At 31.4% G+C, this 22,378-nt stretch overlaps 10 protein-coding genes across 10 annotated transcripts; 3 read left to right on the top strand and 7 right to left on the bottom strand.

Moving 5' to 3' along the window:
• Nucleotides 1-2,468: 2,468 nt before the first annotated feature.
• Nucleotides 2,469-2,829, bottom strand: BX663DRAFT_424316 (uncharacterized protein; the record flags this gene model as incomplete). The annotated part of the gene is made up of 2 exons (XM_051522431.1): nucleotides 2,469-2,716; nucleotides 2,799-2,829. Coding segments are annotated over 2 exons (279 nt in total), but the record flags the coding sequence as incomplete, so codon positions are not given.
• A 1,932-nt stretch (nucleotides 2,830-4,761) lies between these two features.
• On the bottom strand, nucleotides 4,762-5,149 carry BX663DRAFT_433296 (uncharacterized protein; the record flags this gene model as incomplete). Its single annotated transcript, XM_051522986.1, has 2 exons — nucleotides 4,762-4,948; nucleotides 5,007-5,149. 2 exons carry the CDS (start codon nucleotides 5,147-5,149, stop codon nucleotides 4,762-4,764), a joined length of 330 nt encoding a protein of 109 aa, XP_051383558.1.
• Nucleotides 5,150-6,124: 975 nt separating this feature from the next.
• Nucleotides 6,125-7,106, bottom strand: BX663DRAFT_34778 (uncharacterized protein). The gene is made up of 2 exons (XM_051522164.1): nucleotides 6,537-7,106; nucleotides 6,125-6,470 (listed from the first exon to the last, which is right to left on the bottom strand). Exons 1-2 carry the CDS (start codon nucleotides 6,851-6,853, stop codon nucleotides 6,314-6,316), a joined length of 474 nt encoding a protein of 157 aa, XP_051383559.1. The 5' UTR covers nucleotides 6,854-7,106; the 3' UTR covers nucleotides 6,125-6,313.
• Nucleotides 7,107-8,289, bottom strand: BX663DRAFT_567748 (uncharacterized protein; the record flags this gene model as incomplete). Its single annotated transcript, XM_051532100.1, has 4 exons — nucleotides 7,107-7,602; nucleotides 7,659-7,730; nucleotides 7,798-7,817; nucleotides 8,144-8,289. The coding sequence occupies 4 exons, from the start codon at nucleotides 8,287-8,289 to the stop codon at nucleotides 7,361-7,363; spliced, it is 480 nt and encodes a 159-aa protein (XP_051383560.1). The 3' UTR covers nucleotides 7,107-7,360.
• An 851-nt stretch (nucleotides 8,290-9,140) lies between these two features.
• BX663DRAFT_506961 (Arb2 domain-containing protein) lies at nucleotides 9,141-11,084 on the top strand. Its single transcript, XM_051527258.1, has 12 exons — nucleotides 9,141-9,304; nucleotides 9,383-9,454; nucleotides 9,511-9,628; nucleotides 9,689-9,748; nucleotides 9,832-9,877; nucleotides 9,949-10,050; nucleotides 10,107-10,149; nucleotides 10,223-10,274; nucleotides 10,342-10,421; nucleotides 10,476-10,576; nucleotides 10,630-10,714; nucleotides 10,780-11,084. Exons 1-12 carry the CDS (start codon nucleotides 9,193-9,195, stop codon nucleotides 10,959-10,961), a joined length of 1,053 nt encoding a protein of 350 aa, XP_051383561.1. The 5' UTR covers nucleotides 9,141-9,192; the 3' UTR covers nucleotides 10,962-11,084.
• A 1,450-nt stretch (nucleotides 11,085-12,534) lies between these two features.
• BX663DRAFT_433023 (transcription regulator HTH, apses-type DNA-binding domain-containing protein) lies at nucleotides 12,535-13,124 on the top strand (the record flags this gene model as incomplete). The annotated part of the gene is made up of 3 exons (XM_051522969.1): nucleotides 12,535-12,763; nucleotides 12,826-12,958; nucleotides 13,022-13,124. Coding segments are annotated over 3 exons (465 nt in total), but the record flags the coding sequence as incomplete, so codon positions are not given.
• Nucleotides 13,125-13,404: 280 nt separating this feature from the next.
• On the top strand, nucleotides 13,405-14,610 carry BX663DRAFT_34891 (uncharacterized protein). Its single transcript, XM_051522166.1, has 2 exons — nucleotides 13,405-13,974; nucleotides 14,037-14,610. The coding sequence occupies exons 1-2, from the start codon at nucleotides 13,437-13,439 to the stop codon at nucleotides 14,147-14,149; spliced, it is 651 nt and encodes a 216-aa protein (XP_051383563.1). The 5' UTR covers nucleotides 13,405-13,436; the 3' UTR covers nucleotides 14,150-14,610.
• Nucleotides 14,611-15,573: 963 nt separating this feature from the next.
• On the bottom strand, nucleotides 15,574-16,384 carry BX663DRAFT_485708 (uncharacterized protein; the record flags this gene model as incomplete). Its single annotated transcript, XM_051524630.1, has 2 exons — nucleotides 15,574-16,037; nucleotides 16,123-16,384. 2 exons carry the CDS (start codon nucleotides 16,382-16,384, stop codon nucleotides 15,574-15,576), a joined length of 726 nt encoding a protein of 241 aa, XP_051383564.1.
• Nucleotides 16,385-16,768: 384 nt separating this feature from the next.
• On the bottom strand, nucleotides 16,769-20,080 carry BX663DRAFT_506970 (SERCA-type calcium-translocating P-type ATPase). Its single transcript, XM_051527259.1, has 3 exons — nucleotides 19,890-20,080; nucleotides 17,185-19,780; nucleotides 16,769-17,112 (listed from the first exon to the last, which is right to left on the bottom strand). The coding sequence occupies exons 1-3, from the start codon at nucleotides 20,005-20,007 to the stop codon at nucleotides 16,833-16,835; spliced, it is 2,994 nt and encodes a 997-aa protein (XP_051383565.1). The 5' UTR covers nucleotides 20,008-20,080; the 3' UTR covers nucleotides 16,769-16,832.
• Nucleotides 20,081-21,350: 1,270 nt separating this feature from the next.
• On the bottom strand, nucleotides 21,351-22,100 carry BX663DRAFT_506971 (60S ribosomal protein L15). The gene is made up of 2 exons (XM_051527260.1): nucleotides 21,998-22,100; nucleotides 21,351-21,929 (listed from the first exon to the last, which is right to left on the bottom strand). The coding sequence occupies exons 1-2, from the start codon at nucleotides 22,087-22,089 to the stop codon at nucleotides 21,407-21,409; spliced, it is 615 nt and encodes a 204-aa protein (XP_051383566.1). The 5' UTR covers nucleotides 22,090-22,100; the 3' UTR covers nucleotides 21,351-21,406.
• Between the last annotated feature and the right edge of the window lie 278 nt (nucleotides 22,101-22,378).

The following is a 22,378-nucleotide window of genomic DNA, read 5'->3' on the forward strand; positions in this document are numbered from 1 at the left end:
CTGAGACAATTATTGAGCTTTGCATTTTTTTTTTTTTTCAAGTGTGCAATTTTTTAAAAAAAAAATGTACAGAAACTCTTCAATCTGATATTAAGAAAATTAGCTATGCAAACTTGGAGGCAGAGCCGCTATTTTCAGAAGGGTCGCATACAATATTTTTGTTTTCTTTTAAACAAGATTGGATGTATTTAAAGGTTGTTGTTTTGGCTTCTGAAGGCTTCTGCTAAACTAATTTTTATTATTGGTTAATTTGTTCTATTCTATTTTTCAAGACGTTTTATATATATATATATATATATTTAGAGTTCTTTAAAAGTTCCTTAAGAGAAATCGATGGTACAACCAACTCAGTGATAGATTTCTTTATTTAAAAAATTTAATAGGACTAAATATAAAAACTAAAGCGAGCTTTTTTTCTGAAGCTGTTGTAGTTTATTTATTTATTTATTTATTTATTTATTTATTTATTTATTTTTTTTTTTTTTTTTTTTGCTTAGATTTGGCAAGGGAAGCGATCTGTGTACAACAGGCTCAAAAAACTCTTCGTGTTTTTTTTACAATTGCCCTTAAAGCGGATACTGGCATATCTAAAACTCGGGCCATTTTTGTAGCTGGAAAACTGTCTACATAGTACAGCTTTAGAACTGTCTCTACGACTTCTTCAGTGTAGAATCGTCTCTTTCTTGTTGCTTGGAATCTTTCTCAAGCTTCAGGAAGCTTGAATGTGGGCTCTGCTGTAGAAGAGGTTGGAGCAGAAGCTTGATTCCTGGGAAGTTCATCCAGTTGGAGAACTTGAATATCCATCACCATTTTGTCTACTACGGTAGTCATAATTGTTAGAAATTCGTTTGTTTCTTTGAAAATGGTGTTCTTTTTACCGAAGTACATATTTTTTAGTATAAATTTTGATTGTAAATGTTATAAAATGAATTAAATTTTATTCAACTGGGTTTTACTTTGTAACACGCAAAAAGTTTTCACTAATTATGACCGGATGGCCGTGTAGTACTTATTTTCTCGTTTATTAATAAGCACAGTTATAAGTTATACACCAATGGTAACCCGAATGCGAGAAAGGTACTAGTTATTTTCTATGTTTTGTGTGAGAAGACAGTTTATTTAAGAGCCTGTATGTCATTATTTAATCAAAATGTGATAATAACGGCAATGATGCTTTATATTTGCAGGTGTTTCAACACCGAAAATCTACTGTACTTTGTTCTATTTGCTTATTTTTAAAACCCTGATATTTTGATAGTTATATGCCTACTCGCTTCAGTTCATGTATCAGTATTTTTAAAATGTTATATTCCTGTCATCTATTATTCTAAATATCAATATTTTGTTTCTTTTTGACAACGTCCTTATGTCTCATTATAGTAATATTTATAAGTCCATGTACGTATATGGGCTTATGCTTATTGTGATGGAACGTATTAAAGAGAAATAAAAAGAGAAAGGGAACAAAAGGAAGTATAGCTGGAGACTGTGTTTTATTCAATAAAGAAAAGTAAAATAAAAATAAGAATTGAAGGTTAAAGATTATGTTGTGTCTACACAACTGCTTCTATTTATATTAATGAATCCTGAATCAAAGAAGTAAAAATAACCGTCAAAGAACATGAGTCATGAAACAGTATTAGTCTTCGGATATACATTGTGTTGATTCAAGAGACTGATTTATGGATTATTTATTGGGTGTTATAATGATCTGATTAAGGTTTTAAATTGTTTGATCTGAGTGTATGTTCCTGATATTTTTTATAGTTTTCTTTTATTGGATCAAAGGTGACCTGAATCCTTTATCAAGGTTATAAAAATAAATATTTAGAAATGATATGATGTCTTATAATTGATACATCTAGACAATTGGATGTCAATAAGTTTTATATTATTTACAAGATGTTATATACAGAGTTTTATTTCATATTCAGGCTTATACTTTATTCTTTATCATGTAATTCATCTTTTATAATATTATTTATGCTTATATGCAGAGCTTGTTCTATAACAATAACATCTACTTTTTCTGGATCATGAGCACTTTGTTCAAAAATTAACTGTTGTGTATGCCATATAATTATTTATTATCAAAGGTATAACAACGTTTTATTATCATATAAATAAGTGTTTTAAATATTTACAACTATCTAAAAGCAATTGATGAACGTAACTTTTTTGGTTTCTTTACATTCATAATATTACGAATATTATGTTGTTGAAGAGATCTTCTCTTCCTTGATTGCTTGTGAATATCATTTGCTAAGACACAGTTTTCTTGGTAACAAACCATTATTTTTTTGATTTCATCAAAATGCATGACAAACTGTGGTAATTCAGATATAGTTTTCGGGACATTAAAAGCGTGTAGTTCTGTAAGCAAATAAAGCCCAGTGGCTTCAAGAGAGAACAGATAAATTGTGACATAATATCCTTTATCATATACATATAAAAAAAAAAGAATAGTAAACAAAATTGTAGAAAAATTGGTATTTGACTTCAGGCTTACCTACTGCTTGAACAGCAATCATCGACTTCACATCTTTGTTGTCAAGAGTGTCTTTACAGAAATTTACTAATCTCAAAAGGTCCTCATGTGTCTTTGATGTGTCAGAACGACTTTTATCAGGCTTTACCTCAACATATCCAGTAGAAAATTTTATCCTCCGTTGTTCTAATTCAAACACATTACCATCAGGTCTTAGAGATTCAGTATCTTCAACACCAGTGTTAAGCCTAATTTGGGAAATAAATCGTCAATAAATGGTATGTATAAAAAGCATTGGATTTTCAATTACCACCGAAACAATCTGTTCCTCTCAGGATCATGAAATATTGGATTTAGAACTGGGTCGAGAAAAGTACCAATAAGCTCTGCTTCTTTTATATCCTCTTCAAGTCGTTCCTGATTTGGTAATTTATTTAGCCTATTAAATGTAAAAATTGAGTATATCAAACGAATTCTAAGGATTAGTTTTATTTGATCAGTTACCAATTGATTAAAATATCGATTATTTTGTAATCTTTATTGTTGGCGAATTTGGCAATGCAGTGCGTCCACCATCAATTGGGAAAAACTGGTCAAATTTTTGAATAAATTTGCCCACTTTTTTGAAACTGAATTAGTCATTTGTTTGAAATTCATTTGGATCTTTTTTTTTTTTTTTTTTTTTTTTTTTTTGAAAATATTATACCTTAAATAATGTTAAGGGAAAGTTATAGAGGGACATTATTCAAGCAATTGCTAAACTGGTTTACGGAATGTTGAATAATATTTTGAAGATGCTCAACAGGTACTTCTTCACTGGCCTCAATAATTCTTGAAGTAAGCGTTTCAACGTCATTAAGTTTACTTCGCTTTACTTTTCCCTTAAGAATGAACCAAAATTGATCTACTGGGTTGAGTTCGGGCGAGTAGGGAGGAAGATATAATGGCTTAGAACCCCGACTTACAATTACAGGGCCAATCATAGCAGGAATATGAATTGGAGCATTGTCCACAACAATAAAAAATCCTTTCATTTCTGGGAACTCATCCATAATATCCATAGTATCGTTAAGAAACAAAAGACAATGATCGCCAGTAGTGCCACTGGGAATAGTTAATTTATCTTCAGGAGCCTTTCTTTTTTTGGCCCCTACAACTTTCCTTCTCTCAACATTTCCAGATTCTCGCCTCGCATACTCACATTGACGACACCATTAGCTGATATTGCACCAAGAACAGTATGTGAGGTAGCCTTGGTGGAAGGAGTTGTGGTAGTTGCTTTTTTACCGCGCCATGGCCAACCACGACTACATCACATATTAATATCAAATCCGGACTCATCAACAAATATACAAGTGTCGAGATAATTGACGCCATTGTTGATCAATTTCTCAACCCATTCAGCAAGAACTTTAAGATTTTTATCTTCGTTTCTGGCAAGAGGGTGTTGGTTATTAAGTTTGATGCTGAGATTACATTCTTCCTTCATGAACTCGGCTACTCTTGTTTTTTTTATTTGTAAGCCAGCAAAGTTGGCTGTCAAGCTTTCAACTACGTTCTGGATTGCTGCAGGTGAGTCATTATCAAAAAAACTGGTTAGATAGACCTTATGAGCTTCGTTCAGTTGACTGCCTGGTATGTTGGGATTCAGGTTCGTCTTTTTGATAGGAATCTTCCTTTCCGGATCATCCTCGTAAGCCTTTTTCCATTTGCACGCTGTGTTATAATTTACATTTACGGCTATGGCTGCATCTTTTGGTTTCATGAGTTTTTCTTTCAAAAAATAAAAGTACCGTCTACGGTCTTCCATTGTATAAACGTTATACTCAAGAGGTCTTTCTTTCTTTGGACTAGCCTCTTTCATGACTGTATCGTCTGAACTGATCGTTTCAAATTGGAGACCCTTATTCTTAATGTATTTTCGAAGATCTGTTAATCTTTACAAACGAAAAGACTTCTCTTCAACATATGTTGTTGCTTGCTTGCCTTGTTCATCAATGAGATTACCAGCACCATCTTCATAAACAATATTTATGCTCATTTTAAAAATAATCTCGAAATAATGGTATAAAAAAAAGTAATAAAATATACCTCAGATAAAATGATCAAAAAAAGTGATCAAAAGATGTCCAATTGAGTTTCAAAAACTCGTCCAATTGACGGCGGACATACTGTATCATTTATTCGTTCAAATGATCTTCTTTTGGAATTGTTATTTAATTCCTAAAAAACAGATTGTTGTCAATTCTAGAGTGTACACGCAAGTGTATCATTTAGCATTGACTTACCCGTAATACCGATATAATACTGTTGAATGTTGTTGTTTCCATTACTGAATTTTTAACAACGTATTTTTGAAGTATATTTTTGTGTAGACTATTTAAGTTTTCAAGTCCAAAACTTTTTATTACACTTTCGTCATGCTCATTCTCTTTAAGTAACAACACGTGAGACAAGGACCTAAATAATTATTGTTAAAAGTATATCTTTATGTTATTGTGAAAGTAATTGAGCTTACAATATTTGATGTAAATCTCCATCCACGTAAAACCCTGACTCTTTTGATTTTTTGCTTGATTCTAAATTGAACTGTCTGAATTGTGATGATATGTTGAATCCATTTTCAAGAATATAATCGTCGGGTTCTGCTTGCTGTGTCATAATATTTGTTGTGGAATATTCCTCATCTAAGTCTTCTTCTAATATGGCTTCTTCCATTGCCGCATTCTCAGGTTCCATATTATCAGCTTGTATATTACTCTATTCAATATAATTAGCACTTGAAAACTTAGTAGTACTGAATTAAAATATGTAATTACTTCTGATCTTTCTCTTAATTGAAGGCTAATATTTGATACTGATGCACCCAACGTACTCCAGCTCTCTGTTACTATAGTATCCTCGGCCTTGGCTGCTGCAAAAAGACTACCCAAGTTCACATCTAAACCTGGTCCTCTCTTTTTTTTGCCCTTAACGTTACGAAACGCCACTTTCATTTTGTGTTGTAGATTTTTTGTCGCGTCCTCTTCAGTATTAAAATGCTTGATATAATTTTTTACTGTTTCCGGCTGCTCATTAACGAACTTGATGAGATTTGGATACCTGGTTTCTTCAATGAATTGTTCCATAGCTATAAATTTAAATAAACTTTTAGTATAGCTATCAAGAAAAAGTTCAAAAACAGGTAAAATCAATTACATTCTACAATGTCTGGCATCTTTTTTATCGATTATTTGGTATAATTGAGATGCATAAAGAAACGTTTTAAAGGACGAATTAAAATTAATTTTCAGATAGTTTGTTTACCTTTTTTGGATGAATAAAAAAGAAAATTCAGTTACAGATGCAAAAATGGGACAAAGGAGAAATTAAATTGAGACAGAATGTTAGTTTAGACAGACGAATGAATGTAAATTAATTAGGGTGTTTAGCCTTGGGTTCAGACTTACCTGTAAAAATCTAAATCACTGAAAGAGAAACCATGTTCGATATGGCGATATAATAGAATAGTTGGACATCTAACTGGAGCTCCGTTTGAAGACAGCTGGTCGACCATTACCGTGAAGTACAGCTTTGGAGATTTGTTGAATGTTTTTGGAAGCATTAATGTCGCGCTGCCACAGCATCCCACAACCTTGTCAGGCAAGGATTCTGTGGATGCTGAAAATTGCTTCCGTGAGAAACATTGCTTGGCATGACTGGCAAACCTACGTTACTATATATTTAGTTGTAATTACAAATAGAAAATTTCACAGTATTACCTTAGATGTTTGAAATTCATCCACCCATGCAAGCAACAAATCTCCATTCTTCTGTCTTCTGTCTTCACTTCAGCTGTCGGTAGAGAGCTCCAGTTAGGCCTGTTTGATAAGAGTTGATCTTGCATCGGTCTTTACCAAACATAGCACTTCCGAAAGAAATAATTGGCAGTTTGGCTTTGTTGCAAGAAAAGGGCTCTTTCTCCCAATAGTGCTCAGCTTTTCTATACATGTAAATAAAATAGTTAGTTAATATTATTTCTTTCCAGCATTCCATCAAAAGTTCATACACTAGACTGACGACAGGAGAGATATTGTTGTTTCTTCTTTTTCTCTTGCGCTTTCTTCTGTTTCTCCTCGTATTTTTTCTTTTTGATCTATTGTATTTGCGGCCTCCACTTACCAGAATATTCACTATCTCTTCTCTTTCCCTTTGAACGCCTTGATATGAATGAAAGCGGTTTTCAGCAGACGAAAAATGATTAAAAGCTAGTATTCTATCTAAATGCAACAGAACATAGGTTACATATTGTAAGTATTTTGAAATACTAGCTGTCTTGGATGTTGGAATGCCGAGAAGAATATTTTTTATATTTTCTTTATCCATTCTTTTATTTTCTCCTTTTTCATGTTTTTTCGAGCCTGTCAGTGTATAGTATTCTTTTGTTGAACATCTTCTTATCTGATGAGAATGTTCACTTTCACCATAGGCAGCTAGGAACACCTGTCCTCTATTTGGGTCTACAGAACACAAAGAAGCATCACTTAACTCGTTGCTTCAACACAAGCAGCAATTAAGCAGTGGCTATATCCTTCTATTTTCGGACGCATTTCATATGTTGCATTGTATCTTGAAGAAAAGCTGTTTCAGCTTTCCAAGCAATCGCTTGGAAGATGTTTTGCGTTTGATTTATCTTTTAAAACTAATCTTGCTTTGCTATACCAGAAGTTATGAGAGAAAAGCTTTTTATCGATAATGCCATTGGAATGGCTGATGATATAATAGTTTACAAACAATTGTGCACGTATCATAATATCACGGACTTGTTCTGATACTATTTGTATTTTTCTCAAAATGGCTTGCTTGTATTCTGCTCTGAGGATTGTGTCTAATTTAATTTTTTTTAGTAACAGTTTTAGGCTTATTTCCCAGAATGTTTTTCAATTCTTCAGCCTTTGTTGGTTTATGGCTTGGGCAATCCTTTGACCTAGAAGCACTATGGCCATACTGATGGCTACTGGAACAAACAACCTGACTTGAACCTTCTCCAACATCTTTCCGACTGTATTTTGCCATTTTCTTGACACGTTTCAAGTTATCATCTTGCCGACACTTTCGTTTATTACTAGTTCCAACTAACCAAATAATTTCTTGTGAATATTTGCTCTATAAATGCTTACATAAACGTTACCTTGTGGTGTATTATCTTGATACTTCTTACATATATGACCACCTTTTATGCAATGGCCAAGATCATTACAATCTTTACATTTAATTTTATCTAGTACAGGTTAGTCTTTTGCTGTTAAACTAATGTATTTGTATCTTACTTTGTTCTTCTACCTGCTTTCTTTAATTCCAAACTCTTTCAAGATTATTATTAACTTTCTTTTTAAACATTGTACTATCTGAGGAAAAAAAAGGTTGAAAAAAAAGAAACAAAAAAAGGAGAAGAATGTTGTTCATTCAAGATCCTGATTGACAACTTTTGCTGAGATTTGACAGTCACATTAATTAACTGATTTATGCAATTGAATATAATGTAAAAAGTGTCTTATATAAATGTGATCACCTCAGATGATACTGGTTATGCTACAGAATGAATTTAAGAAAGTCCTGGTTGAATGAGAGAGGTTTTTGAGTTGACTAGGAACTTGTCAGAGCTCATCATTTGACAACAATGTAGCAAATACTTCCTTATTTTTCTTCCAGGAGCATAGAACAGTCTGAAATTCAAATATTAAGACGACAGAATGTAGTGTCAAAGTTTTTTGGAATATCAGATAACAGCTTTCAATGAGCAAATAGTTTGATGGAAGCATTATGGAAGAAGCTACAACGTCAATAGTCTTATTTTATTCCTTCTTTCATATTTGAGATGATTGACTGGCTATATTGAGATTTATTTTAGTATGAAATAATTAAATATATTTTGACAAGCGAGCTATAGCTGTGAAAATAATAAAAAATGATGGTAAAAGCATGAAGTCTCAAGTTGTTAATCTCAAAGTAAGTTAGGTTAGCTAACTTACATTGAGCAAAGAACAGATTAGATTAGCCTCTAAAAGAAATTTTATTTACTTGACACCTTATTGCTCTATAGTATTAGATTAGATTATATAGTAAGGCCCATGCACAGACGTTTTGTAGAGTGTATGATCTGATAATTTAGAAGTTCAACATTCGGAGCTAGGCTAAATTCCTAATACAAACTTAAAACATATATTCTGTAGTAGTAAAAAGCTCTTTACATTCTTTTATTCTATTATAAAATTCTTCCCAACTTCTTTCTCATTAATTCATGATTTTTTTTTTTACTTTATTTATTTCATAACATAAGTCAAATATCACACTAGAATCCACCCCTAAATCGAAAAAAAAAATCCTTGAATTTGCTCAGTCATAAATTGGTTTCCCATTGTACAATTAAATCAACACCAAAAGATGGATTTTTTTAATAATACGCTAGCTAAACCTTCGCAAGTAACATCCATGTAGGCAGGAGGTAAAAAAAAAAATAAGTGACCTGTTAGTCTATAGTTGCATTTTAAGTCATCTAATATTTTGTCTCTCCTTTTATCTGATTTCCGTTTTTACTTTTTCCAAAAAAGGTACGCTAAACGTCTGAAAATTAATTTTGATTCGGAAAAATACTAACATTGTCTTTTCAATTTTTTTTTTTATTCTCGTGTTTGGCGTATTTTTCTTTTTTATTTGACACACAAATGTATAGAAGAAGAAAACCTGTAATAAAAGAAAAGCCACCCATTCCTAATACTTTGGATGAGTTTGGTTATGTATTGAAAGAGAATGGTGAAATTAGAAGTAAAGATACAGGTATTGTAGTTTGTCCCTTTTTTTTTTTTTTATTAAATAGAGAAAATTAAATAATTGTTAATAGTTCCTTTGTTATAGATGAAGTCTATTTATTTGATTATTTGCCGAAAGATAGACCTTATAATGAAAAACGTTACGATAAATTCATTGGTAAGATAAAAGAACTATTGTGTGGACTCGACTTTGATTAACACTATTCGTTTTAGAACTTATTGGTGATGAAGTCGAAAAGCAACTTCAATCAGAACCTTATAATTTTCAAAAATTAATTGTGCCTATTGATGCCAATCCTAAAACTGATGCTCATTCTTATATTTACACAACGTAAGTGGAAACAAAAATCATACTACATGTATATTATAACATTTATTTAATTTGAATTAGTCCTAATGCTTTGACAACAAAAGATAAATTGCTAATCATGATTCCAGGCAATAACACTAGGTAAATTATTTAACCATCTATTTTGTTATTATTATTATTATTTATGTACAGCTTACGTTTCTACATCTTTGTATTGTATATAGGATAGGTCAATGGAGTAAAAGAGTCCTTTGTGATGAAACTATAAAGGTTAAACAACATAGTCCATTTAATTAGTCTCGAATAGTTTTAACTGATAAATTATATAATCAAAAATATAGTCTGGGTCCATGATGCAAATTACAGACATGGTCAAAGAACATGGATACGAAGCTATTATATTAAATCCTAACGCCAATTTTTGGTATAATGGCCGTGCTTGGGTAAGAGTTCTTTTAAATAAATTATTTATAATAATAAATACTGATTCATTTATTAGGAAACACCTGAAGTACATACAACTAAACTTACAGTTGTACCAGGTATATATACATATAAAAAAAAGAACTATACAAAAGAGTGACATGTATAATAATACGCATTTATATATTGTAGAAAATGAAACTCCTGAAATGCATTGTGAATATGTATTCCATCATGTAATTAGGTAATTACCGAAAAATTACTTTCTACTTTCTTTTTTTTTTTGTTTTTTACTTGGTATGTTTATATAGAAATGCCCAAGCCTCTAAAATAGCTGTTATTGCAATGGGATGGGGTGGATACGGCTTTACACTTGCGTTAAACAATGATTGTAAATATATATATATGAATAGAAACAAGAAGGATCATTAAACACTTTATATAGTTGATTTCATAAAGGAACGTGTTAAAGCTGTTGCAATGGTTAATAGTGTACATACAAAAGATATGATAAATGGTGGAAGTAAACGTACATTTATGTTTGATGTAAGTAAAATGACTGTAAACTGATCATTATAGACATATTAAGTACTTTATAGAATTGTGTCAATTGGGTAGTGTCACAGGCTAAAAAGGGGGAAATAGTAACTGATATTCGATCTGGCTGTACTTGTATATCATCGGGTAAGATTATTATAAAGTATTGTGGTGCAATCGTGTATTTATTTTATTCCAAATAAAAAAAATAGAAGAAGAAATTGCAGACTTTACTTTAAACAAGATGTTAGATGATATTATGAAATTTATTTATGTTAAAATGGGAGATATTGAGCCAGAAATTGTGGATGAGGATGAAGCTGATGAAATTGAAGAGTTGACACAAGAGGAAATAGAAGAATTGAAGAATGTTGATTTACTAAGTATTGACTGAATGTAGATGCTGTATCACACATACGATTTCATGAATGCTGCAACTAAAATAAAGCTTTCTTGGCATGAATCGATTTTATTAATAAAGCATTTTTATGTTTGTGTAGCTCCTTTATGTCATTCAAAATGATATTTTTAGGGGAAAGGAGGAAAAAAAAAGGGGGAGAATAGAGGAAGAGAGTGTGTGCGTATGTGTGTGGGGGAAATAAAATGACTGATCAAAACAAATAATAAAAGTAAATTATCTTTTTTTTTTTTAATGGTCATTATATTATAAACTGTAGCACTTTTTTCTTTCTTAATAATTATATATCTATAGACTGTCAAATAAATTCACTCTCTTTTTATATGCATATTTAAATGCTATTGTGTATAAAAGATGATGCATTCATAAAAGTATATCATGCATATGGTTACAATATATGTGGTTTATACTGCATCACTCTGCATTGCATTTTTTTTTCCTAATTGATAAAGGAAGCCCTTTTTTTTTCTCTTTTTATATATTATTATTAAAGTTAGTATTATATGAAAGAAAAGAAAAAAAAAGAAGAAGAATATATTTGTATAAAATATGGAATAATCAGTTCTGGTATACATGTATGTATGTATGTATATATATATTCACATTTATTTGATAGCTAATAGATTAAAACAATTTATAGTTAAAACCGTTACTCAAAGTGAATAAAAAAGAAGTGCTATCGTCATAGAAACAAATGATAACTTTATCAAAAGGAGTTTATTTATATTAGTTGCCATGTGGATATTCAGATTGGTTGTATTTTAATCATTGCGGTATGTTCTACGTTATAGGGAAAGAGCCTGTTTTTATTTTATTTTATTTTCCTAGTTAAAGTACGGAATAGCCATTTATAAATTTCTATTTCGAAAAACTTATAAACAATATGCAGGTCAAGTCAACTGTTTTGCAGCATAATCAATTATAAAGAAGAATTCACTCCGTCACTCAAATGATTCTTTTTTATTTTTTTTATTTTTTTTTTTTTCATTATTCTTCCCTTACCTCCTCTTCCTTATTTTCTCCTCCTCCTTTCCCCCCCTTCCCCTTTATACATATATATTTTTATATATTTTAGTCATTAAAAAGCAACTTTATATATAAAAATATATAAAAATATATATTTATTTGTTTTTCTTTTCTTTTTCTTTTCTTTTCTTTACATATACATATATACATATATAGATAGATAGATATACAAATATAGATATAAAGTAAGTCTATAAAAGTACATAAAAATGAATGCATTACATTTATTAATAATAGATATTTAGTGGAAGGCATTTATCAAAATAGTTTATATTCTTCTTCCTCTTCTCAGCAACCTTCTTATGTATTACCAATGAATCAACAACAGCAGCAATCGGATCATTATGGTAATGCTCATCCTTATCGTTCTAGTGCTTTTTCAGGATCTAGAACCCCTTCCTATACTACTACTGCAGCAACACATTCATTATCTTCCTATCAAGGTTTAAATCATAATAACAATAACACTGTTAATATGTATTCTGCCTTTGGGAATCGTCATCCTTATAATAATAGTACTTCAATGAACTGGGCAACGCCTTGGAATAATAATTCAACAATCTCATCTTTACCTCCTCCAAATCGTCATTATTTAGGCTATCCTTCTGCATTTAATAGCAATGGTACTTCACACTTTGTCTCTGGTACGACGCCTATGCAAAGATCGAAATTAACGACTACAGTTTGGGAAGATGAAGGAACAATTTGCTATCAAGTAGATGCTAAAAGTATCTGTGTTGCACGTCGACAAGGTAATTATGATTATATAGCATGATTGTTTCTAATATATATATAACATGTTATTTGATTATAGATAATGATATGATTAATGGTACAAAACTACTTAATGTTGTTGGCATGTCCCGTGGAAAACGCGATGGTATCCTTAAGAATGAGAAAGGTCGTGTTGTTGTTAAAGTAGGAGCTATGCATTTAAAAGGCGTTTGGTATATATATGTAATCTGTATGTTGTTGTTTCTTTTTTTTGTTAATATTTATTTACATAATAGGATTACTTTTTCTCGTGCTAAAGATTTAGCTACAAAATTCAAAATTGTAGATATTCTTTACCCTTTATTTGTCGAGGATCCTTCTGTCTTTTTAGCTACTTCTTCATCATCGTCTTCTGCTATTATATCAAATACTAATAATAATAATTTTATGTTGAATTCTAGTACTCATAATAATAATAATAGTCATATTTTACCTCTCATGTTATCGCCCAGTATAAAAAACAATAATAATGGATTCAGTTCTTCTTTTAATATGTCCACTTATTGGGATCATAATAAATGTCAACCACTTCCAAGTATATCTATAACAAATAGACAACAAAATAATCATGAACATAATAGTAAGCAAGGATATAATAAAAATGATAACAATCATCCTATTTATATCCATAATATATGTATAATAGTAATTATGCGATATCAGCAATCAGCTACTACAAATACTGCTGATACTGCCGCTGCTGCTGCTACCATTACTACTGCTGCTACTACAAATACTGCTGATGCTGATGCTGATGCTGATGCTGCTGCTGCTGCTGCTACTACTACTACTACTATTGCAACTACTACTGCTATTACTACTACTACTGCTACTACTAATAATAATAATAATAATAATAATAATAATAGTCATAATAATAATAATAATAATAGCCCTGTCCCTGGATCTATCGATAATGGAGAAAATGATATCTATTTTACTTCTTATAATTATCGCTCATCATTTAATAATCGAAATCAACTTTATACATCAGATACTTTAAATACTTCCTATGATCCTAAACAAGAAGAAGCTACTACAGAAGAGATAATAAATAATAATGAAGATTTACATACGAAAAACAGTAATCCTTCAATTGAAGGTTCATTGAAATATAATTTTATCTCGAATGAATCCTCTACAGAAAATCCCTGGACTGATGATAGTAATAAATCCTCTTTATCAATAGGTATTTTTTTTTTATCATTCTATATAATTATTCATATTTGTATATTTATTTTTCTCATATAGAGTTATCTTCTAATTTTGAAGAAAATATAAAATCACTTAGTAGAGATAGAAAACGTAGCAGTCATTATCAACTACAACAACGTGAACGTAAACGTATTAAAGATGGTGAATAAGACTCAACATATAAATATCTACATGTACTTTTTTTTTTTGAAATATACTTTTATTCAAATAAAAAGCGTAAGCTCTATTTTGTGGTTCTTTTTAAAGCTAACAAGAAATGCATGTATGTAGGTATAAAGGTCGGTAATTCAAACATGTGTGCAGCACAAAAATCGTTACTTGCCACTACTAAATAAATAAAGAGAGAGAATATATTTTACCTTCATTTTATATGATGACAACACAGTATCATCTCTATTGAATGAAACTCAAAAATGTAATATAATAGCTCATATTGCTAAAATATTTACTTGGCATCAATGTGAACAAACTTTTAGTTGTATACATAATTTAAAATCTCATTTAACGACTCATTCACAAGATAGATCATTTCAGGTATATTTCTCATTTATTATGATTTTTGGAATATATTTATTTATATACATGGGTTTCTTTTTTTTTTCTTTTCCTTTGAACTCAATAATATCTGTCAACATGATCTCAAGCGTCATCAAAAAATTGTATACAGGAGAAAGGCCTTATGTTTATAATAAATGTTAACGCTCTCTCTCTCTCTCTTTTTTTTTTCTTTTCTTTTTTTTTTTTTTTTTTTTTTTTTTTTTTTTTTTTTTTTTTTTTTTTGCAAGGTTGGATGCGCTTAATAGACATCAAAGAATGGATGCTAACAATTAGTATAATATTACAATAACGAAATATCATCCTTCTTCTCTTGATCTATCTATCTACTACAGCGAATAAAATGACGACTACTTCTTCAAGCGTTAACATTGTCTCCTACTTCAATAGAACCTACTTCATGACTATTAAAAATGATCTTTCATTACCTTCTTTATCTACACTGAATCATAGCCCCGTAAAGAGTTTATTTGATGATAAATCATTTCATCTTTTTTTTCTACATCCTATCCTCTCCATACCTTATCATCTTTATCCCGATTTATTATCATTATAGCAACGTATGAAAACTCTAGAGTCAGAAATGGCAGTATTGAAAGTAGAAATATCTGTGTGGTAAAGGTCGTATAAATGATTTAAAAGTAGAATTAAGACGTCAAATCTATTTATCTACATTTAATAGTATCTAAAAAAAAATCATAATCTTCTACTGTCTTTATTATTATTATTAGAACAAAATGTTAAAATCGCTTCTAGTTAACCGGCAGCAACAACAAGCGAGAATTATATCTGATAGAATAATAATAGTAGCAGCCAGTATGGCTACAACTACTACAACTGTCTATAATAAAAAATACAACAAAAATAAAAAATGGAAGAGGATTTGCAAATTTCTAGAAAAAAAAAGGGCTAAGAAAGACATAATAGACAATAAAAAAAAATGATGGAATGTACGCATTAATAAGATACGCCCTCCCCTTAATTTTTTTTTTCTTTTGATGTTTGTATTGTATTTTCTTTAAAGAGGATTATAACCGTTTGTGTCCGAAAATTCATTACTCATGCAGCCTCTCGTTAACAAAAATCCTGCTAAAGTAAAAGCAGCAAAACCAAACCCAATCATGGCCATACCAGGACCTTGAATAGCTATTAGGTGAGGGTAGGCTAAATTTAACTGTTTGATAGCGCCTTGATACATGACAGATGACAAAATGAGTAATAGTAAGGTAAACATAGATGCTCCCCAAGCTAAAAATCCTCTTGAATAATATTCATCCTGATAACGTCCAGGTAAGATAATTCTGATCACACATAGCACCAGTAAAGCAGCTGAACATATTAAGCAAAGAACAGCAGCGGGGAAAATTTTAGGATCATGAGGTGGATTAGGTGATGCTCCTGGATTTAAACTATCATTTTGTTCAATTACGTCCAAAAATAAACTTGGATAAGTGGCATTTAACTGATTAACAATTGAAACATCTAAGAACATATTGTTAATAATTTCAAAATGAACGATTCAAATATATTCATGTATGTATATCATTTATGTCTTTTTTTTTTTTACCAAATGGAACAATCATAACACTACGATCACTGACACACTTTACTTCGTGATCTTCTATGCAATAAGCTTGCCAACCATAATAAATGGAGACCGATGTTCCATTCACTGGCTTTTCAGCATTGGTTACTTTTACAAAATAAAGCCCTTTACTACTTGATGTTTTACACCCCACTAGGCATAATAATGTTAGAATAAATCCAATAATAGATAAAAAGAAGCCAGTATAATTAAATGGTGCTTTTTTTAATCGAAACTTTTTCATTGTTAATCTAATTAGGAAAAAAAAAAAGGAAAAAGAAAGGGTTTTGGAACTATTAATATCCATTTATTAATATATACAAATATGTGTATTTTTTTTTTAACGAACATTCAAATAAATTGCAAAATCTATTTTGGCATTACTTCACTGTAACTTAAAGAAGGATTTAGACGTAAAATGTGAACAACATGTAAAGTTAATAACAAATGAAAAGAATGAAAAAAAAAAAAAAAAAAAAAAAAAACTATTTGAAACGTCAAACATATTTGATTAACCTTAATCTTGAATTTGGTATATAAAATGACTCTCCTTGTATTTGTATTTTGTTGACAGAACTACTTGAATTAATAAAACTAATGATGCTTAATATATTAAAAAAAAAAGGACTACAGTTAAATGTGGTTTTCGTTTTTTATTTATTATTGTAATATATAATTATATCGTTTATCACTTATAAAATCTTGGTTTTCTTTTGTTGATTAAGAGTAGTAGGAGGAGCAATCCATGTACGAGTGATAAATTTCAATATTTCGTCTATAATAATAACTGGAAGGGAAATCCATAAAACTGCCATCCATTCTTCTACATTAAGTGGTACAATTGCAAATAAGGTATTGAAGAAAGGAACATACAAGATCATAAAATGTAAGAGCATGGATAAACAAATAGATAAAACAAGATAAAGGTTACTCCACAAAGGCAGTGTTAATAATGATTCATTCTCACTCAAGCTATAAAAACAAAAACAATAAAAAAAAGTTAACAAGTGCTTGATTATAAAATTAGTTTTTTTTTTTTTTTACCTATTCATTGCATTAAACATTTCAATAACAACTAAAATGGATAAACTCATTGTAGTTGCTTTCATTGAAAAGGTATTTGTGAACATTTCGCATCCAATTTCAGGGAATAATGTAGAACAATGATGGAAATGAGATAATTGATAGTATGAAATTTGAGGACCACCAGAATAGAACATAAACCACCAAACGTAACCAAAAACAGTAGCAACACCAACATAGGTACCAACAAATAAATATCTAAAGAATAACCAGCCACCTACAAGTGGTTCCTTAGAGCTACGAGGAGGGCGTCTCATAATGTCATGATCAGGGGGATTGAAACCTAAAGCAGTAGCAGGGAGTCCATCTGTTACTAAATTAACCCAGAGTAACTGAACTGGGATTAATGCTTCTGGTAATCCCAAGAGAACAGTCAAGAAAATAGAAACAACTTCACCAATGTTGGATGATATCAGATAACGAATAAATTGCTTTGTATTGTTATAGATACTACGTCCTTCCTCTACTGCTTTCTCGATGGTAGCAAAATTGTTATCGGCTAAAACCATATCAGCTGCAAGCTTAGCAACATCAGTACCTGATCCCATAGCAATACCAATATCTGCTTTCTTTAATGCTGGTGCATCATTGACACCATCACCTGTCATAGCAACAATTTCTCCGTGGGCCTTGAGCAAATCAACTAATTGTTGTTTATGTGCAGGTTCTGTACGTGTGAATAAACTAGCACGTTTAATAGCTTCAATCTTTTCATGATCTGATAACACATCAAATTCACGTCCAGTATAACTCTTGCCCATCAAATCCTCATTCATATCAAAAACACCAATTTGTCGACAAATAGCTTCAGCTGTATTCTTATTATCACCCGTAATCACAATCACACGAATACCAGCAGTCTTACATTTGGCAATAGAGTCAGCTACTTCAGGTCGTGGAGGATCCATCATGCCAACGAGACCAATAAATGTCATACCACTTTCATACTCAGCAAACCTCGTTTGATCTTTCAAGTCGAATTGACTAGGATTCACATTTTCTAATTTAGCTAAACCAATACAACGAAGAGCCATGCCTTGTCCATATTCTAATATTTTATTATTTACTTTCTCACGAATTTCTGCAGTTAGAGGAACAGCTTCAGAATTAGATGATAAACGAACAAATGAGCAACGTTCGATAATAGATTCGGGAGCACCCTTTACCAATAATGTATTGTTATCCACAATGACAGACATCGATTTACGATCACGTGTAAATTCAAGGGTAGCTGTACGTTTGGCTTGATTCATAAAATAATCATTACAAGCTATTGAACGTTCAGGCTTTGAGAGTGACTTTAATTGTTGGTTGTATTCCATACTTGTGGTACCTAATTTTTCAACAAGAACTTGAAGTGCAGCTTCTGTAGGTTCACCAATATTGGTATAGCTATCGGTTGAAGCATCATATACAATACGAGCATCATTACAAAGTGAACAAATAAGTGCAACATCATGTAAGACAGAATTTTGAGTAGGCGTAACGATTTGATGATTCACCAATGATTTAACATCACCTATAGGTTCATAACTAGTACCATCAATAGCCATTTCATCCAAGTCACCAGAACCATTAGATATTAAAGCTAATCTTGACACACTCATCTGATTTGTAGTTAGAGTACCTGTTTTATCCGAACAAATGACGCTAGTGCAACCAAGTGTTTCAACACTAGGTAAACTACGAACAATCGCTCCACGTTTGGCCATTTTTTTAGTACCCAAAGCAAGACAAGCAGTAATAACAGCCGCTAAACCTTCAGGGATAGCAGCCACAGCGAGGGCAACAGCAATTTTAAAATAGTAAACAGCACCGCCTAACCATCCATTATGAGAAGGGTGATTAAAATTACGAACATTGACAACCCATACTAAAATACAAATGACTGTAATGACTTTAGCAAGCATATCACCAAAATCGTCCAATTTACGTTTAAGAGGGGTCTTTTCAGATATTTGAGCAGATATAGAGGTATGGATATCACCAATTGCGGTTGAAATACCTGTCTTCACTACAATGGCTCTGGCCTTACCGAGAACACAGGTTGTACCCGAAAATAGCATATTACACTGATCTTGTTTGACTGCATCTTTATCCTTAATTGCCTCTACTTGTTTTTCCACGCTTACAGATTCACCTGTTAATATAGCCTGGTCTACACGGAACACACTAGAGTCAATTGAAAGTACACGAGCATCAGCAGGTATCTTATCTCCGACAGCTAAATCAATAATGTCACCAGGCACGATTTCCTCTGAACGTAATTTACGTAAGACTCCATTACGAAGCACTTTAGCTTCATCAGGAGAATACTCGCGTAAAGCGTCAATGGCCTTTTCTGCGCTTGATTCTTGAAGAACGCCAACAGTTGCATTAGCAATAAGAATAATCAAAATTACAGCAGGTTCAACAAATGCCGTAGTCGTATCTTGATCTTCAAAAATGGCCAATACAAATGACACAATAGCTGCGCCTAATAAAATTAAAACAAGTTGATCTTGAAATTGCTCCAAGATTAATTTATAAATAGGTGTTGATTCCTCAGCAGGAAGTTCTATTTTGTTTTAAAAAGAAAAATAGAATAGAAAGAGAGAGAGGGAGGGAGAGGGAAAAAAAAAAAAGAGATAAGTATAGATTCATGATTAGAAATCAGCATAGGGTACCATTTCTGCCAAACTTTTTCTGTTGTTCTTTAACTTGGCTTTCGTTTAAACCTTTAGATCTGTCTACATTAAAGTATTGACAGACCTCCTCAGGTGTTTTAATAAACGAGGCATCCATTTCTCTTTCACTGAAAGAAAAAGAAAAAACAAAAACAAAATAAAAAAGAAAGAAATAGAATGTTTTATTTTTGTCCTTATGATAATTAGTAGGTACTCCTCCCTCACAGTAGACCTTAATTAAATCGATTTTGTCTTCCGATAACAGACAAGATAGTGTGTAAATTTAAATTCAGATTAAAATTTATAACAAATAGGGCAAAGACAAGTACAGTGCACACTGTATCAAATAGCAAAGTGTATAAAAATAAACATCTATTTGTTATAAACTCAGTTGAAGCCAAATCACTGGTTTTGGTAAGCAAATAACTAGCAAATGGCAGTTTTGCATTTTTTATTTATCCTGTAATAGTAGTGAGTTAAGTCTTGTATAGTTCCACTCTTTGAAAAAAAAAACATTTCTCGAACATGTTAACAAAAGTGTTGAATAAATAAAAAAAAAAACTTCTAATAATATTGCTTTAATGGAATATTATCGCAAGCGCCACTTATTCTTGTTCTTAGATCTTCCTTTTTCGCTAAAATAGTTGCTGTGTCTTACTTTGTTCTTAATATTTAGTTAACCCAGAATTGCTCTATCGAATTGATCTTGAGAGAGTAATGGAGAAAGATAAGCATACTTATAGTCTCGTGTTAGAACTACTTTCTTGACTTCATTCATAGTATAAATAAGGCATATTATCCATCATAACAAGATAAAAAGCCTTACCCTCCCCCATTTTTTTTTTTTTTTGTATCTTATATGGTACTTTATTTAAAAAAAAATATATCTATATACACGGAAAAAAGAGGTTTTGTTGCAGTATATTTATCACCGTATTCCCTCCCCTTTCTTAACCTCAAAGAAGAATGTTGGTATAAAATAAAGTCTTTTTTTACTAAAGCTGAAAGAATAGATCTATTCATTTTAAGGTTATCTAACTTTATATATAGTGTATTCAAAGCTAGATCAACAGAGACAAAAAAAAAAAAGGAAAGTTTGTACGATGAATATAAAATAGGCATAAGAAAGAATAGTTAGTTTCCATTATATCATGAAAGAATATTATCCGATGATAGTCAATTACACATTCAGTAGTATAATTTTTAACTTTTCTCCTTATTCTACTTGACAAAAGCTTCGGTTATCATTAAGGAAAAGTCTGTTCTCTAATTATCAACATGTATCTATACAAGCCATATTGTACTTTCTCTTAAAAATATCCTTGTTATATCATTCTGAAAAGAAAAAAAAAAGGCGTACAAGTAATCTTACTATAACAATAAATCCTTTTTTTTTTTTTTTTTGCATATCAAAAATTCCATAATTCCTTCACTTTTTTTTATCATACAACTTCATATATATACAGGTGAAAAAGCTAGACAAAATATATAGTTTATTTTTGCTAAACAATAACTCTTTAACGGTAACGACGGAGAGAGAGAGTGTTGCGACGCTTCCAGGTGGCACGACGACCAGAGCCCTTGGTGTTGTTGAAACGATGACCCTTGGCATGACCACGAGACTTCTTACCAATGGCAGTGAGACCACGAGCTTCACGGTGCTTATGAACAGGGTTGACGATCCAGTTGATACGAGGATCACGACGAATAGCCTTGTGAGAGGGATCAACAAGGATAACTTCATAGTACTTGTAGGTGGCATCTTGGTTAACCCAGTAAGAGTTCAAGACACGCAAGTTAGCACACTTACGACCAACACGTTCTTCAGCAGTGCTTCTAAGGGAACGTTGATACTTGAGTTGGCTAACACCTTCATTGACGGGCTTACCATAAGTAGCACCCTTAGGAACAGGTCTCTTACGACCACCACGACGAACACGGATACGGTAGATAACATAACCTTGCTTAGCCTTGTAACCCAAACGACGAGCCTTATCGGGACGAGAGGGACGAGAAGCACGGTGAATGACATTCAATTGTCTGTACAATGAGATGAGATCAATTAATAAAAATTAATGTGAAATTTATATATACAAATAAATAAATACCTGTATTCCCAACAACGGACACGAAGCAAGAAACGAGAAACATCAGATTGCTTCTTTCTAGCAAGCTCTTCCAAATACTTATAGGCACCCATTGTATATCTGTTAATAAAAGTAATAATCAGTAAATGTCATTACACTGATCTAACCAACCACTGAACATCTAACTATCCCCTATCTCTTTATCCATACATATATTATTTCCCCATTTTATACAGATTCATCCATCTATTCTTTTTTTTTTGAAAAAAATATACATATACATCTATATGTATCCATTCTTATCCCAAACTATTCCTTTTCACCATCTCTTATTGTACATGTATAATTACCTTGGAAAGGGAAAAAGGAAAGATTACTAAAGTTTGGGCCACTTCCAATCAA

This window comes from Cokeromyces recurvatus (genome assembly GCF_025118155.1).
Source record: "Cokeromyces recurvatus strain NRRL 2243 chromosome Unknown BX663scaffold_10, whole genome shotgun sequence".
NCBI classification, from domain to species: Eukaryota; Fungi; Mucoromycota; class Mucoromycetes; order Mucorales; family Mucoraceae; genus Cokeromyces; species Cokeromyces recurvatus.

What these genes read in the sequence shown, in the direction of transcription:
- BX663DRAFT_34778 (XM_051522164.1), bottom strand. Translation starts at nt 6,853, where the DNA reads ATGGATAAAGAAAATATAAAAAATATTCTTCTCGGCATTCCAACATCC. An exon ending in TCTCCTGTCGTCAGTCTAGT is followed by an intron (nt 6,471 to 6,536) that starts GTATGAACTTTT and finishes TTACATGTATAG; the next exon opens with AAAAGCTGAGCACTATTGGG.
- BX663DRAFT_506961 (XM_051527258.1), top strand. Translation starts at nt 9,193, where the DNA reads ATGTATAGAAGAAGAAAACCTGTAATAAAAGAAAAGCCACCCATTCCT. An exon ending in ATTCCAGGCAATAACACTAG is followed by an intron (nt 9,749 to 9,831) that starts GTAAATTATTTA and finishes TATTGTATATAG; the next exon opens with GATAGGTCAATGGAGTAAAA. An exon ending in GGTATAATGGCCGTGCTTGG is followed by an intron (nt 10,051 to 10,106) that starts GTAAGAGTTCTT and finishes TTCATTTATTAG; the next exon opens with GAAACACCTGAAGTACATAC.
- BX663DRAFT_34891 (XM_051522166.1), top strand. Translation starts at nt 13,437, where the DNA reads ATGCGATATCAGCAATCAGCTACTACAAATACTGCTGATACTGCCGCT. An exon ending in TAAATCCTCTTTATCAATAG is followed by an intron (nt 13,975 to 14,036) that starts GTATTTTTTTTT and finishes TTTCTCATATAG; the next exon opens with AGTTATCTTCTAATTTTGAA.
- BX663DRAFT_506970 (XM_051527259.1), bottom strand. Translation starts at nt 20,007, where the DNA reads ATGGATGCCTCGTTTATTAAAACACCTGAGGAGGTCTGTCAATACTTT. An exon ending in GAAAAAGTTTGGCAGAAATG is followed by an intron (nt 19,781 to 19,889) that starts GTACCCTATGCT and finishes AAAACAAAATAG; the next exon opens with AACTTCCTGCTGAGGAATCA. An exon ending in ATGTTTAATGCAATGAATAG is followed by an intron (nt 17,113 to 17,184) that starts GTAAAAAAAAAA and finishes TTGTTTTTATAG; the next exon opens with CTTGAGTGAGAATGAATCAT.
- BX663DRAFT_506971 (XM_051527260.1), bottom strand. Translation starts at nt 22,089, where the DNA reads ATGGGTGCCTATAAGTATTTGGAAGAGCTTGCTAGAAAGAAGCAATCT. An exon ending in GTCCGTTGTTGGGAATACAG is followed by an intron (nt 21,930 to 21,997) that starts GTATTTATTTAT and finishes CTCATTGTACAG; the next exon opens with ACAATTGAATGTCATTCACC.